This window comes from Microtus oregoni, unplaced genomic scaffold, assembly GCF_018167655.1.
Source record: "Microtus oregoni isolate MIOR12 unplaced genomic scaffold, Mior012 000010F_ref0000083, whole genome shotgun sequence".
Taxonomy (NCBI): Eukaryota; Metazoa; Chordata; class Mammalia; order Rodentia; family Cricetidae; genus Microtus; species Microtus oregoni.
In genome coordinates, this window is record NW_024543069.1 from 45895288 (window position 1) to 45910754 (window position 15467).

General features: G+C 47.6%; 1 protein-coding gene across 1 annotated transcript in view; it reads right to left on the minus strand.

Moving 5' to 3' along the window:
• Positions 1-3631: 3631 nt before the first annotated feature.
• Nceh1 (neutral cholesterol ester hydrolase 1) overlaps positions 3632-15467 on the minus strand; it is a 66188-nt gene continuing 54352 nt past the window's right edge. The window contains exons 4-5 of the mRNA XM_041659111.1: positions 8859-9030; positions 3632-7306 (exon numbers count right to left, since the gene is read on the minus strand). Coding sequence (XP_041515045.1) covers positions 6689-7306; positions 8859-9030 — 790 coding nt within the window. The 3' untranslated portion in view covers positions 3632-6688. The remainder of the gene's footprint in view (positions 7307-8858; positions 9031-15467) is intronic.

The following is a 15467-nucleotide window of genomic DNA, read 5'->3' on the forward strand; positions in this document are numbered from 1 at the left end:
CCTTTTTGTGCATATACCAAGGTCTTAAAACCATGACCCCCTGCCTTACCCCACACCGTGAGTGCTAGAACTACAGGCATGGATTAAATGCTATGTGACCATTGATATGAACACAAGCAATTCTGCTACAAAATGCAGAATTATGCAGTAATTATACAGTCATGTTTTCATGAGGTCAGCTCATGAGGATCAAGAATTCTGGTGAAGGATTAAGTCAAGATGCAAGGCATAGTGAAGTTATTACCTTATGAATGAACTGGCTGTTTATAGCTGTAGATTTCTCCTGTAGCTTACTCCTATCTGTTACAAATTTGAGACTTATCTCCCACAGTTCAGCACTGTTTGATCATTTATTTGGCACAGTTTCCACTGTGCATTTGGGAGGTATTGATAACATTCCCCAGCTAAGTGTGAAAACAGTCACACAGTCAAAAAACCTGTCTGCCACAACCAGAGACCTTTTAAGATTTTAAGATAAACTATTACCAAAGAAATACAATCTTATTTTAGAAGGAGGAGGAAGAGAAAAGAAAGGAGGAGGAGGAGAAAAAAAAGAGGAGGAGGAGGAGAAAGGAGGTAGCAGAGAATTAGAACTGGAATTACAATTGAGACAGAGAATTAGAGCTAAGAAGTTATAGACAGGACAGAAGAGTTAGAAGAGAATTAGAACTAAGAAAATATAGGCAGTTATGGTAGAAGAATTAGAATAGAGAACAGAAGGCAAGAACTGTAAAGAGACATTGATATAAAAATATTTTGTGAGTAAATTCTTTCTCTTTAATCCTCAGATTTTAGTTCCTTCACTTGTTGTAGCATCTTTTTTTTTTTAATCTTGAGTGTGAAAGCTTTAGAGAAAAAGTTTTCTAAACTCCTATATTTGTTGTTGTTTAAATAAGAATGGCCCCCACGGGCTCCTATGTTTGGTCACCAGAGAGTGACACTATTTGAAAGGATTAGAAGGATTGAAAGGTGTGACCTTGTTGAAGGAAGTGTGTCATTGGGGGTGGGCCTCGAGATTTCCAAAACCTAAGCCAAACCCAGAGTCTTCTCTGCTTATAGATCAAAGTATAGCTCTCAGCCACTGCTCCAGTACCTGCCTGCATGCAGCCATGCTCCCCACCATGATGATAATGAACTAAATCTCTGAAACTGTAAGCAAGCACCCTATTAAATACTTTGTCTTATAATCATTGCCCTGGCCATGGTGTTTCCTCACAGCAACAGAACGATGTCTAAGACAGAAGTTGGTACTGGAAGTGGCTGACCATGCTGTTTTTCCTAGAAATATAGAAGACTTTGGGACTTCAGACTAGAAAAGTGGTTGAGCACTTCAAGTGGGGGCTTATCGGACCATCCTAGTAGGAGCATGGAAGACAGTGGTGTTGAGAGAAATGTAGATTATGATGGCCCCTGTTGCACCACTCTGTTGTAAAAGGAGCGGTGGGCTGCTTCCCGCCACCCAGCTCCCGGCTAGCTTTACACAAAATAATTACATGGAAACTGTATTCATTTAAAGACTGCCTGGCACATTATATCCAGCCTCTTCTTGGCTAATTCTCGCATCTTAATTAACCCATTTCTATTAAAACTGTGTATCACCATGTGACTGTGGTTTACCGGGATGAGTTTTACCTACGTCCATCTCAGAGAGGAGAGCCATGGCATCTGCCTGACTCTGCTTTCTTTCTCCCAGCATTCTGTTCGGTCTATTCCACCTATCTAAATTCTGCCCTATCAAAAAGCCAAGGCAGTTTCTTTATTTGACCAGTGAAAGTAACGCATAGACAGAAGACCCTCCTACACCAGCCCCACTCATAAGGCTTCAGAGGGGAAGAATATTAGCAATTGGCATAGAGACTTGCAGAAAAAAAGCTTTCTATCCTTGTCCAAAAAAAAAAAAAATCTGCCTAAGGCCAAACTGGAGAGTTTTGGATTAATGGCATTGGCAGGGGAGATTTGTAGATCCCCTAGACCATGTCGTGTGGTTATTAGTGGTCACTCTTATGCAGATCAGTAACGAAAATGAGCAAACTGGACAAAGAGAAATAGAAAATGTACAGCGTGAGAAGGGGAGCACCAAGAAGTGTGATGGAGCTAAGTCCAGTGCATAAAGAGATAAAAAAATAACTTAAAGAAAACCCTAATGCTAAATGGAATAAAGGGAGTGGTGAGCTCAAGGAAAGACCCCACCCAGCTCAGCCTCCAGCTTGGGCAAAAGAACTGAAGAGCTTAGTGACGGAGACCACAGACAACAGACTGCTGGTGCACATGTGATTGAACAAGGGGCTACGTTCCAGCCCCAGCAAGCAGCAGAGCTTCACAGCTGCGGCCATGTGGTTTCTGACTTTAGAGTCAAGCAGATGAGAAAAGGCTTATGGACTATTCCTCTGCGACTAAGGAAAGCTGTTGAAGCCAGGCATGTGTCAGGGGTGTCCCAGAATGTAGGCTTAAATAGGTCGTTGTATGAAGCTATGAAGGTGAAGCCTGAGACCCTAAGATGTTGGAAATGGCAGAGTCATGGGCTGCTTGGGAAGGTAAGCTGCTAAGAGGGGGTGAAACCAGCCAGAAGTATGTTGTAGCCAACAAAGCTGAAAGGAGTTGGAGATCTGAAGAATGCATTGACATTAGACATGAAGATGCAGTTTGGTTTTTGATTTTGCTTTGGTTCAGTATTTCCTCGCTATGCTCCTTTTCCTCCTCTTTGGAATGGTCATGTATGTATATTCTGTGACACTGTATGTTGGAAGTATGTGATTTGCTTTTTGCTTTTGCTTTCCAGTGGGGTTACACTTAAGAGATTGCCTTGAGTCTCAGAAGAGACTTTGGACTTTGAAAGTCTTGAGACTAAAACACTATGGGGATCTTGAAGTTGGACTGACACATTTTCACATCATTATATGGCTACAAGCCTACGGGGAGCAGGAAGTAGAATGTGCTGCTTCCTGGCATAAGGATAATGCCCTAAGCCTCAGAAGCTGAAATTAAGTCCCCAGTTAAATACTCTGTCTTTTAACATTTGCCATGGTCATGGTGTCTCTTCATAGCAAGAAAAATAGTGATTAAGACAATACTGATAGAAGTAAGTATCATATTCAAGTTTGGGAATTGGAGAGACGGCTCAGAGGTTAAAGGCATTGGATTTTCTTCCAGAGGTCCTGAGTTCAATTCCCAGCAACCACATGGTATCTCACAACCATCTGGTGCCCTCTTCCAGTGTGCAGGCACACAGGTGGGCAGAACATTGTACACATAATAAATAAATAAATCTTAAAAAAAATACTCCAGTCTGTTAGAGTCAGTTTGAGAACTTGATTTCACAACTGATTCTTCTCTGGTTGCGATGGTTCAAGCCCACGCTCATCTTTTCTATATCAGCATTGAGGGCAGATGAGGGGCTTTACAGACAAGGGCCAGCCTATGGCAGGTTTCACTTGAATAGGGACAAATCAAGTGCATCCAGACAGGAAGTTAGTCTCATCAGGGAGGTCACGGAACCACCAGTCTGTGACACAGAGACAGCTAGAATCAGTTTAGGGGAGAGGATTTGGGCTGTCACCTGGATACAAAGAAAGTGGCCAGCGACTCCAGTTGGAACCAGAAAGCGTAGGCAGGGAAAAGGACAGAGGAGAGCTTCCAGGTGAACCCATTTTATTTCCAAACAAGATTCCAAACATAAACAAACTTTCCCAGTGCCATACTGGATCTTCAGTCCATAAAATGTATTTGTTCCTAAAAGTCTTCATAAAATCTGCCTTCCCCTTTGTAGTAAGAATTGGCAAACAAAAAGCCAAAGGTTCAAAGGTCGTGCACAAAACAATCCATTCTCCATCTTTAGGCAAGTCTTCAGGTCCTCACAAATGAGCATGAACACCCCACGAGGAATCGTACGTCACACTCTGCAGCACCTCAAGATTCTCCTTCATTTGTTAAAGTTCTGGTTCAAAGATCTTAGTATTCCAAAGTGTAACATTTCATACAACAGGAAAACAAAACCAAGCTACGACACACTGAAAAAGAGATCGCACGTGGAGCATAACAAACCTCTAAGAATAAACCCAAGTATGCTATCAGATACAGGGTGGTCCCTTTGTCCCCTTCATTCCCTTTTCACCTTTGAGAGCTCCTCAGACATCTGCAAACACATATTGTCTGTGATTTTTGTAGAATGTAGCTCACAGTTGGGAAAGAAAATGTCATTTTAAGGAATTCTGTGAATATGTTACATTTTCCTCTTTCTTCGAGGTAAAATCAAAATGTATTTCACACCTTTAAATGGTGTGGACGAAAACAGCAATGAAGCTCCAGGCATAGCTCAGGGTAACGCACTTACCAAGTATGGAAGGATCTGGGTGCCGTGCCCAGCACCGTGAGAAGCTGGCTGTCACTCAACCAAGAACTGAAATCTCAGGCTTTAAAAACACCCTGCGATTTTTTCCCCATAACTTCAGTTGAAGATGGGCATCAATTTATATCCCAAATGTGAACAGAGATAACCCTGTGGAGGCACTGATGCTATGTGGCCAATTTTTAAAAATCTATTCATAAGCAAAATCAGTGTTTAGAGACGAGCATGTTGGTGTATTCAGAATTACGACCTAGCAAAAATTAGCAGAGGGAAGAGTGATGTTAGAAGGGACCTGAAAGATCCAGTAGCTCTGCGCTCAGATTTCAGACAAGGGAGACCAGCGACAGGGGCTCGAGCACATCAGCAAGGTTATCTACAAGAGTATTTTCATATGCACACAGCACACACAAACACACACCGTACATTCGCTTATGTATAAAGATGCTAGTAGCTTTTACGATACATGAAAGTCAGAGTAAAGGTGTTCATTTGTTGCCTCGTTGCTGGAAACAGGAAAGACCCATCCTTCGTGAAGTGGGAGGCTCTGTTGCTCTCTTTCCACGATGACCTGGACCATGACGTGGCTGAGTGTTCTCTGTACCGTCCTGAAATGCAGCTCGGATTGTGTGACAGGAAGGAGGGCTGGGTGTTCAACTCAGATCTGATCTGTAATTCCTTCCCATGCCCAAGATGCCCACACTGGCAGTGAAGACCATTTATGATGGTAAGGCTGGGCAGCTGGAACTTCTAGAGCTGAATGGAGAAACTCAGGGAGTGGGCAGTGCTGGCGTCTGCCTTTCACTCGGGGAGATGCCATGATGGTTCTCTTGGCCATCATGGGCACAGATGATTATGCGTATCTGTCAATTATTAAACTACAGGCCGGGTATCCCTCATCTGAAAACCTTGGGACCAGAGCCTTTCAGAGTTTTAATTATTCTAGACTTTGGGATATTTGCATATATATAAAAATATCTTGAGAATAGGACCCAAATCTAATTGAGACATTCATCTGTGCTTTTTATACAACTTCATTACATAGCCTGAGGGTAACTTCACACAACAGGTTTCATAATTTTATACACAAAATAAACTTCCATGGTCTGGAATTTTCTATCTGTGCCATCAGACCAGACTCAAAATTCTGGATTTTGGTATAGTTCTGATTTGGATTAGGATGGTCAGACAGCATTACTTGGATGTCTGTACTAAGTAAAAAAGTTTCTAATTATCTTAATTTGCATATGCATCTAAATATTGAAGTATTTGACCCTTACTACTACTACTATCTAGTTCCTCACAAAATCACATGTGGATATAACTCTATGGTAGTTTTCTTTTAAAAATACTTTTTATCTTAAATTTTTTATAATAGATGTCTTTCAGAAAAATCCTGTTTAGCTATGTATATTAACAATAAATAACTTAAAAAATAAACAACACACTATACCAAAATTGTCTAATTTTCAGCTACACGTGAAAAAATTGAGTTTTCAAGAATGGACTAGCCCTTCTTCCAAAAATGGACTAGACTTCTAAAAGTATTTCTCGTAATTTTAAGGTATTATTAAGCATAATTTATTTGTTCACTATCCCAAATATATACACACCACTCTTAGTAGTTTATGCCAGGAGAGTATTCCTAAGTAACAACAGGCTGTTTGGTTTTTCTATCTTTACTTATTTCATAATAAGAAACCTACTCTACATATAAATAAGTTTGTCTCCAAAAGATTTTCCCAGGGACGCATCAAGTACATGCACCGTCTTTTCCAGAATAGGAGCAGAAAGGAACTTTCAGGTGTCCTTTTAGCCCGCACTGAATGTACATCAACCTGTTCATAAATTACCACTCTGAGGGAAGAAAAGCCTTTGAGAAGTACACCTTGCTGGAAATCCTGTGAAAATTCCCACAGGAAACACAGCCATTGTCAGAGGCCGTCCCTGGCTCTGCTTCGGAGCGCCCCCGAGTGCCCGGACCCTGCTCTGCACCCACGTCAACCGGGGAACTAAAGAAAAAGCTCACGTTTATTCAGTTCCTCAGAAGTTACTACCGCACCCACAGCTGGAAAAGCTCTTGCTGAAAGAACACAATAGAGACAGGACCTAGGGCTAATTCTAGCTCCTCAAATTGTGACCATTCGTTCCACGTGGACGACAATAAAGAATAGAGAAAATGGCCGAGATGTTTTTAAACTTGCCAGTGAGTCACTTTTACAACGCAGATTATCATAAGGTCTGCAGGGTACAGGTTCCAATACACATGAGAAACAAGGGAGAGGAGCCGATCCTTCCAACGCGAACGGAGGTCGAGAGCCTCGTGCATCTGAGGAGGTTACTTCGTCACAGGTTTTGATCCAGCCACTTGATATAACTATTCCTAGTCCGGATGCCCACAGAGAAGTTAGTCGGCCAGCTTGTGAAAATCATACAACCGTGAAAGCCGTCCTCAAAGTGGTCCAAGGTCACGTTCACACCGGCACTCTCCAGGCGCTTAGCGTACATGATCCCGTCATCCCGCAGGACGTCGTGCTCGCAGGTGAGGATGTAAGTCTTCGGCAGGCGCTGAAGCACTTCCTGCTCTGCGATGAGCGGGGAGGAGGAGGCATCCAGCAGCTGGGGGATCTCCTGGGTGATCCTGGCATCACCTGTGGTCTGCACCACAGGCTTGTAGTTCTTTCTGATGGACGGGGGCAACAGGGATGTCCAGTCGAGATGGGCCCTCAGGGCCGTAGCCTTTTCCACATCCAGCGACGTGTGGTTGTTCACAATCATGGCCTGCACGAAGTCGTAGTTGCCTTTGAAGTAGTCCACCCAGTACTTCACCATGACGTGGCGCGGCAGGATGGGAGTGTTCGCATTCTGCTGGTAAGACGGCGTGTTGAAATCCAAAGCCTGGAGGACCGGGTAGATTAACGCCTGCAGTTTGAGCTTATTTTTAAGGCTGTCCACGTAACTAAACTAGAATAGAAGAAACGTGAGATTTTATTTGCATGGATACTTTTATAGAAAGCAGTTTACAGAATGTTTTAAATAAACGAGTGGGATTTTTTAGAATTAAATAAAGCGTTCCACATCACCAAGCTATGCTGCTGGACAACTCCTAAGGAACATTTACTGTTTGCGACATGTAGTTTTGAATGAGTTCGCTGTTACGTGACCCCTGAGGTCTCTACACCCCCAAAAATGCTCTACTTGTTTCTATCTATCTTTTATAGTACTTACACACCTTGGTGCACATTACATGTGAGTAAATTATGGACCTTACTCTACCTGGGGTAACTATATTGTCCCACTTTGTAAATCCAGCCTTTAAAATTCTGCATATGGATGGGAAGACTCGTGGTAACCGAACTTTTTGTTCCTATTAGACAACAAATGGCAATGGCTTCTGAATTAGGGGGAAAAAATCAAAAATCTTCCTCCTTTAGAGAAGGATAGAGTGTGAATAAGGGATGGTGGGACTCCGGGGTTCACTGGTACTTGGCGACAGGAGCTTTTGGTCTCTATGCTGACACAGTGAGTTCACACAGGCAAGTAACTCATGCTCAGAGGGAGCCCAAAGGGGTACGACTTCCCATCCCAGCAGCCTCAATTCACCTGTGACTCTGCATGGGGTGACAATATTGTCCCATTTTGTAAATCCAGCACTTAAAATTCTGCCTGTGTATACCACATCTCAAAAGGAGATGGGAGAACTCACGGTAACTAAGAAACCTCTCTTGGGTTTAGAACCCATCTCCTGGTAAGACGTATGTGAGAACTGTGTGCACATGGTCTCGCTAAACCCTTGGATGACCTCATCTTCACATTTCCAGGGCTCACAGAACAGAGGGATTCAGGCATGGACTTTCAGTTCTCCACAGTGGGCCCCAAATTCTGTCTATCTTTGAGGCCTATGAGCCAGGCATGGTGGTTTGCACCAACAAGCCCAGCACTCCAGATGGCTAAGGCCATAGGATCAGAAGTTCTAGTCCAGCCTAGGTTACATAGTAAGGCAATATCTCAAAACACAAATACATTGGGAGTGGTGGTATGGAACTGTAACCTCAACACTTGGGAGGTGGAGGCAGGAGGATCAGAAGTTCAAGGTCATCCTAAATTACACAGAAAATTTGGTACTACCCAGGGCTACTACATGATACCGTATCTCAAAAAACAAACCAAGAACACCAAATAATAAAAATAAATGAAACTTTGGGAAATGGCTTAGCATTTTAATTTCTCTTAAAACTCTACGAAAACAATTACAGGCATGGAAATTTAAATCAAAATATCCCATTCTGCAAGTCACCCAGTGCCAGGTAGGTTGGGCTATTTCATGCCCACACATCTTCCCGAGCCTCTTCAGAGACACTCCTCAGCAACCCCTTCAAGAAAGCTCCCAGAGCAGTCACATCTGGGTGCTAGCCCCATGCTGAGCAGTCCCACCACTAGTATAGGAGCATCTGCAGGGCATGCTCACGCCTCCCCCAACCCTGCTACAGCAAGCACCCTGAGGGAGTACTGTTACCTGTTGTCCAAGGGCAGCGGCCAAATTCCCACCAGCACTGTCTCCTGAAACAGCAACGCGGGCAGGGTCCACCCTGTACTTGTCTAAGACTTCTGGCTGCAGGAAGTATCTGGTGGCACGGATGACGTCGTAAATTTGCTCAGGAAAGAAGACCTGTGGAACTAGCCGGTACCTGCAAAGACAGAAGCAAGGGTTCATTTTTAGGACGTCACCACACTTTAAAGGCGACTCCACGTTGACAGAGACAAAATGAAATTTTTTAAAAAACCAGAAAAAGGGAAGAAACTAAAATAAATGTAAAACAAAAATAAATCATTTATTTCCTTGTAAAATAGGTAGAGTTGGTAACCTGGCACTAAGGAAAGTCCGTAGGAGAGAAACGCCCAGGCTGGCCTCCTGGTTATGCTCAGCTGTTAGCTTGGCACAGCCAAGAGTCACCTGAGGGAGTCTCAGTTGGGGGACTGCCACCATCACCTTGGCCTGTGAGCACAGCTGTCTCTGTGGGGCGTTTTCATGCTGGTAGATGCCTGTGAGAGGCCCAGCGCGCTGTGCCCGGCGCAGCTGTTGTGAGAGCAGGCCGAGTGCCACCTAGAGGGAGTTAGGACAGTGAGCAGCATATTCTGTGGCTTCTGCTTCATTTCCTCCCCAGATCTCAACTCGAGTTCCCTCAATGTGGACTGGAACCAGGATGTGTAAATCAAATACACCCCTCTCCGTCGCCATGTTGGTTTCAGTCATGCTTTATCGCGGCAGCAGAAAAGCAAACAGGACACCTATAATCCCAGCTGTGGGGGGTGGAGGCCTATAATCCCAGCTGTGGGGGGTGGAGGCCTATAATCCCAGCTGTGGGGGGTGGAGGCCTATAATCCCAGCTGTGGGGGGTGGAGGCCTATAATCCCAACTGTGGGGGGTGGAGGCCTATAATCCCAGCTGTGGGGGGTGGAGGCCTATAATCCCAGCTGTGGGGGGTGGAGGCCTATAATCCCAACTGTGGGGGGTGGAGGCCTATAATCCCAGCTGTGGGGGGTGGACACCTATAATCCCAACTGTGGGGGGTGGAGGCCTATAATCCCAGCTGTGGGGGGTGGAGGCCTATAATCCCAGCTGTGGGGGGTGGACACCTATAATCCCAGCTGTGGGGGGTGGAGGCCTATAATCCCAGCTGTGGGGGGTGGACACCTATAATCCCAGCTGTGGGGGGTGGAGGCCTATAATCCCAGCTGTGGGGGGTGGAGGCCTATAATCCCAGCTGTGGGGGGTGGAGGCCTATAATCCCAGCTGTGGGGGGTGGAGGCCTATAATCCCAACTGTGGGGGGTGGACACCTATAATCCCAACTGTGGGGGGTGGAGGCCTATAATCCCAGCTGTGGGGGGTGGAGGCCTATAATCCCAGCTGTGGGGGGTGGAGGCCTATAATCCCAGCTGTGGGGGGTGGACACCTATAATCCCAGCTGTGGGGGGTGGAGGCCTATAATCCCAACTGTGGGGGGTGGAGGCCTATAATCCCAGCTGTGGGGGGTGGAGGCCTATAATCCCAACTGTGGGGGGTGGAGGCCTATAATCCCAACTGTGGGGGGTGGAGGCCTATAATCCCAACTGTGGGGGGTGGAGGCCTATAATCCCAGCTGTGGGGGGTGGAGGCCTATAATCCCAACTGTGGGGGGTGGAGGCCTATAATCCCAACTGTGGGGGGTGGAGGCCTATAATCCCAACTGTGGGGGGTGGACACCTATAATCCCAACTGTGGGGGGTGGAGGCCTATAATCCCAACTGTGGGGGGTGGAGGCCTATAATCCCAGCTGTGGGGGGTGGAGGCCTATAATCCCAGCTGTGGGGGGTGGAGGCCTATAATCCCAACTGTGGGGGGTGGAGGCCTATAATCCCAGCTGTGGGGGGTGGACACCTATAATCCCAGCTGTGGGGGGTGGAGGCCTATAATCCCAGCTGTGGGGGGTGGAGGCCTATAATCCCAACTGTGGGGGGTGGAGGCCTATAATCCCAGCTGTGGGGGGTGGAGGCCTATAATCCCAGCTGTGGGGGGTGGAGGCCTATAATCCCAGCTGTGGGGGGTGGAGGCCTATAATCCCAGCTGTGGGGGGTGGAGGCCTATAATCCCAGCTGTGGGGGGTGGAGGCCTATAATCCCAACTGTGGGGGGTGGACACCTATAATCCCAACTGTGGGGGGTGGACACCTATAATCCCAACTGTGGGGGGTGGAGGCCTATAATCCCAGCTGTGGGGGGTGGACACCTATAATCCCAACTGTGGGGGGTGGACACCTATAATCCCAACTGTGGGGGGTGGAGGCCTATAATCCCAGCTGTGGGGGGTGGACACCTATAATCCCAGCTGTGGGGGGTGGAGGCCTATAATCCCAGCTGTGGGGGGTGGAGGCCTATAATCCCAGCTGTGGGGGGTGGAGGCCTATAATCCCAGCTGTGGGGGGTGGAGGCCTATAATCCCAGCTGTGGGGGGTGGAGGCCTATAATCCCAGCTGTGGGGGGTGGAGGCCTATAATCCCAGCTGTGGGGGGTGGAGGCCTATAATCCCAGCTGTGGGGGGTGGAGGCCTATAATCCCAGCTGTGGGGGGTGGAGGCCTATAATCCCAACTGTGGGGGGTGGACACCTATAATCCCAACTGTGGGGGGTGGACACCTATAATCCCAACTGTGGGGGGTGGAGGCCTATAATCCCAGCTGTGGGGGGTGGAGGCCTATAATCCCAACTGTGGGGGGTGGACACCTATAATCCCAACTGTGGGGGGTGGAGGCCTATAATCCCAACTGTGGGGGGTGGACACCTATAATCCCAGCTGTGGGGGGTGGAGGCCTATAATCCCAACTGTGGGGGGTGGAGGCCTATAATCCCAACTGTGGGGGGTGGAGGCCTATAATCCCAACTGTGGGGGGTGGAGGCCTATAATCCCAACTGTGGGGGGTGGACACCTATAATCCCAGCTGTGGGGGGTGGAGGCCTATAATCCCAACTGTGGGGGGTGGACACCTATAATCCCAGCTGTGGGGGTGGAGGCCTATAATCCCAACTGTGGGGGGTGGAGGCCTATAATCCCAACTGTGGGGGGTGGAGGACTATAATCCCAACTGTGGGGGGTGGAGGACTATAATCCCAACTGTGGGGGGTGGAGGCCTATAATCCCAACTGTGGGGGGTGGACACCTATAATCCCAGCTGTGGGGGGTGGAGGCCTATAATCCCAACTGTGGGGGGTGGAGGCCTATAATCCCAGCTGTGGGGGGTGGACACCTATAATCCCAGCTGTGGGGGGTGGAGGCCTATAATCCCAGCTGTGGGGGGTGGACACCTATAATCCCAACTGTGGGGGGTGGAGGCCTATAATCCCAGCTGTGGGGGGTGGAGGCCTATAATCCCAACTGTGGGGGGTGGAGGCCTATAATCCCAGCTGTGGGGGGTGGACACCTATAATCCCAGCTGTGGGGGGTGGAGGCCTATAATCCCAACTGTGGGGGGTGGAGGCCTATAATCCCAGCTGTGGGGGGTGGACACCTATAATCCCAGCTGTGGGGGGTGGAGGCCTATAATCCCAGCTGTGGGGGGTGGACACCTATAATCCCAACTGTGGGGGGTGGAGGCCTATAATCCCAACTGTGGGGGGTGGAGGACTATAATCCCAACTGTGGGGGGTGGACACCTATAATCCCAGAGGATGCTGATGCAGGAGAATTGGGAGTTTGATAGTGGGGGGGTAGCATGGGTGGTCTCTATGACCACAAAAATCAGCAGAGTGTCAAACGGTGTGAGGCAAGAAGGAAGTCCCTCTCATCATGACTCAGTAGCGGTTGTTGGTTCGAACTCCAAGAGCCTGACGCTGGACAGGTTGCTTTTGGCATATTTAAGTGCAGCACAGTTTGGAGCAAAGTTCCCTGGTGCACAACAAAGCTTAAGGAATGTCTGCACTGAAACTTTAAACCACATAAGGTACACGTGACCTCCCCCATAAAGAAGGGTTCTATGGATGGACTGCATGTGATGTCTTAAGGGCCTGGAGGTCTCGGTCACAGACAGAACCAAGGTCACCGGGCTATTAACCTCATCCATTCTCAGGCTTTGGGAGGAAATCAGGTTATAGCTCTTTCTTCGAAGAGACAACCCTGTGTGTTTAACATTCCTGGTTCCCCTGGTGCTTAACTGAGCTCAAAAAGCTCTGTGGCCCCTACAGGTTGAACTCAGCCTGGATTACACAGCAAGATCCTATGTCAAAACCAAACAAAGCAAAACCAAACCAGCTTCAGACATGGGACTTCCACGAGATGCAAAGTGCAGGCGTTCTTTATTGGGACACGGAGACTCTGTAAGAGGTTTCTGAACGTCTGCACACCACTCACGGCAGCTCCGGATTAAAAGCTAACCAAACAGCATTAACTAATTCACTAGCCTCATGTCTACCACAATTCACTTGATAGATACAATAAATAAATGCAGCTGTCTCTGCTGAAGAGATCTGTGCCAGCCCGCTGCTAAAGCCAGGGATGCATGCGCTTGCTGGAACACTGGTAAAATGTCGTTTTTAACTGGAAAAGGAAGGCTAAATTAGCAGAGCCTTGTCCAGACCTTCTGGAACATTTCTGGGGCCCCTCCTAGGACACACGTTGCAAGGGCAGAGTTCTTCATCTTTTTCTGTAAGGTGTTTCAGAACTCTGATCTTGACAAGGCCACGCTCAACAGTTGAGCAACAAAACCAACAGTTCAGTCTGCACACCAGCTCAGCCCCCAGCCCCCTCCTGCGCTGAATTTCACCTTTTCTTTAAGCCTTAACTGGGAATTTTGACTGTGATTCCACTTGCTTCTGGGGCTAACTAACTTCAAGCAGTGCCCTGGGCAGGGCACATTGTAATCTCAATCATTTAAGAGGTTGAGGCAAAAAACCAACTTCAAAAGTCCTGCTGGGTTACATGAGGAGTTCAAACCCAGCCTGGGAGACTCGGTGAGGCCTTGCCATGAAAAAAAAAAAAAACCACAAAAGAAAGAGAGAGAGAGAGAACATGAACTGACAGGCACTACTCCTCATAAGCGTGAGCGGTTACACCACTTATTCCACTAGGTGGCGACCATCTCTCAAGATTGTATTTATCCCTACTCTTCCATGTAATTTCTGACTGGAAAAAAACAACAAACAAAACCCCCGCAAACAGGTGCATCTCAGGAGTCGAGACCCAAAAATAATGTGTTTTTTTCCATTCTATCACCATTTGAGCTATGGTTTCTATCTATTGCTGTGACAAATCACCATGAGCAAAAAGCAAGCTGGGGAAGGAAGGGCTTACTCAAGCAGAGCTGGAACATGGAGGCAGGAGCTACAGAGGCCATGGAGCGGTGATGCAGAGGCCATGGAGGGGTGCTGCTTACTGGTTTGTTTCAAGTGGCTTGCTCAGCCTGCTTTCAAAATAGAACCCAGGACCTCCAGCCTAGGGATGACACCACCCACAATGGGCTGGGTCCTCTCCTATGAGCCACTAATTAAGAAAATGCCTTACAGCCGGGTCTTATGGAGGCGTTTTCTCAGCTGTGGTTCCCGCCTTTCAGATGAGTCTGGTTTGCATGCCAGGCTGACATCAGACCAGCCAGCACGGCCACTGTTTCATGATAAACAGTAGCGCTAGTTTTACAGGTCAGCACATGTGTGACCAGCATGGGCACACGCATTAAGCCGACCTTTCAGTACTGTTCGGGTGGCGGGAAATAAAGTCTGGGACAACGGGTACCTACTGATTAATCTTGCCAGTTGGTACCTCACTGAGCAAACAAGATGAGCAATCCTGAAAACAAACAGACCATAATACTAACATCTATGGTACCATTGAAGATCCACAGCCGCGTACAGCCTGGTAGGGCTGGCCTGTGATCCAGCTACCAGAGGTGTGGGGCGGGGACTGAGAGCTCCAGACTGGGCTACAGAGGGAGTTCGAGGCCAGTTTGGTCAACCTACTAAGACTCCCTTTCAGTGGAAGAGCAGTTGCCTAGCAATGAGAGACGCTAAGTCACCAGTCCCCGGTCCCCACACAAGTTCATACTCTAGCCTCTCTCTTATTTGAACTCTGTGCAATCTTTTTCTTAGAGACAAGGACTAGCTGTAGCCTGACTGGCATGGAACTCAGAGACCACTGCCTATCTCTGCCTTTCAAGCACTGGGGTCAAGTGTGAACCACCATGCCTGCTATCATTGCTCAACCTGAAAGCATTAAGAGAAAACTCAGCCCACTCCCTCCCCCATCCACTGAGGCAGGCTGATCTTCAGCTTCCAGCCTGAGTCTTTCCTTTCCTTTCCATCTCTCTCCCAAAGAAGCAGCTCTGTCTCACTCCCTTCTCCCCACTTCTCCCCTTTCCTCCCCCCTTCTCTCTCTGTCTCTCTCTCTCTCTTTCTATCTCTCTTTGCCTCTCTGCCTCTCACTGCTCTTCCCTCTTCTCCCCTGCTCCCCTTTCCCTTCCCTTCTATAACCCACTAAATAAATATCCAGCCTCACTCTGCATGGCATGCCTATCTGTCTGTCTCTTACTCGCTGCAGCTCCTCGTGAGACTGGCTCCTCCGTCTTGGTCTCTCACCTACCACGCAGCTCCTGCCTAGGACCC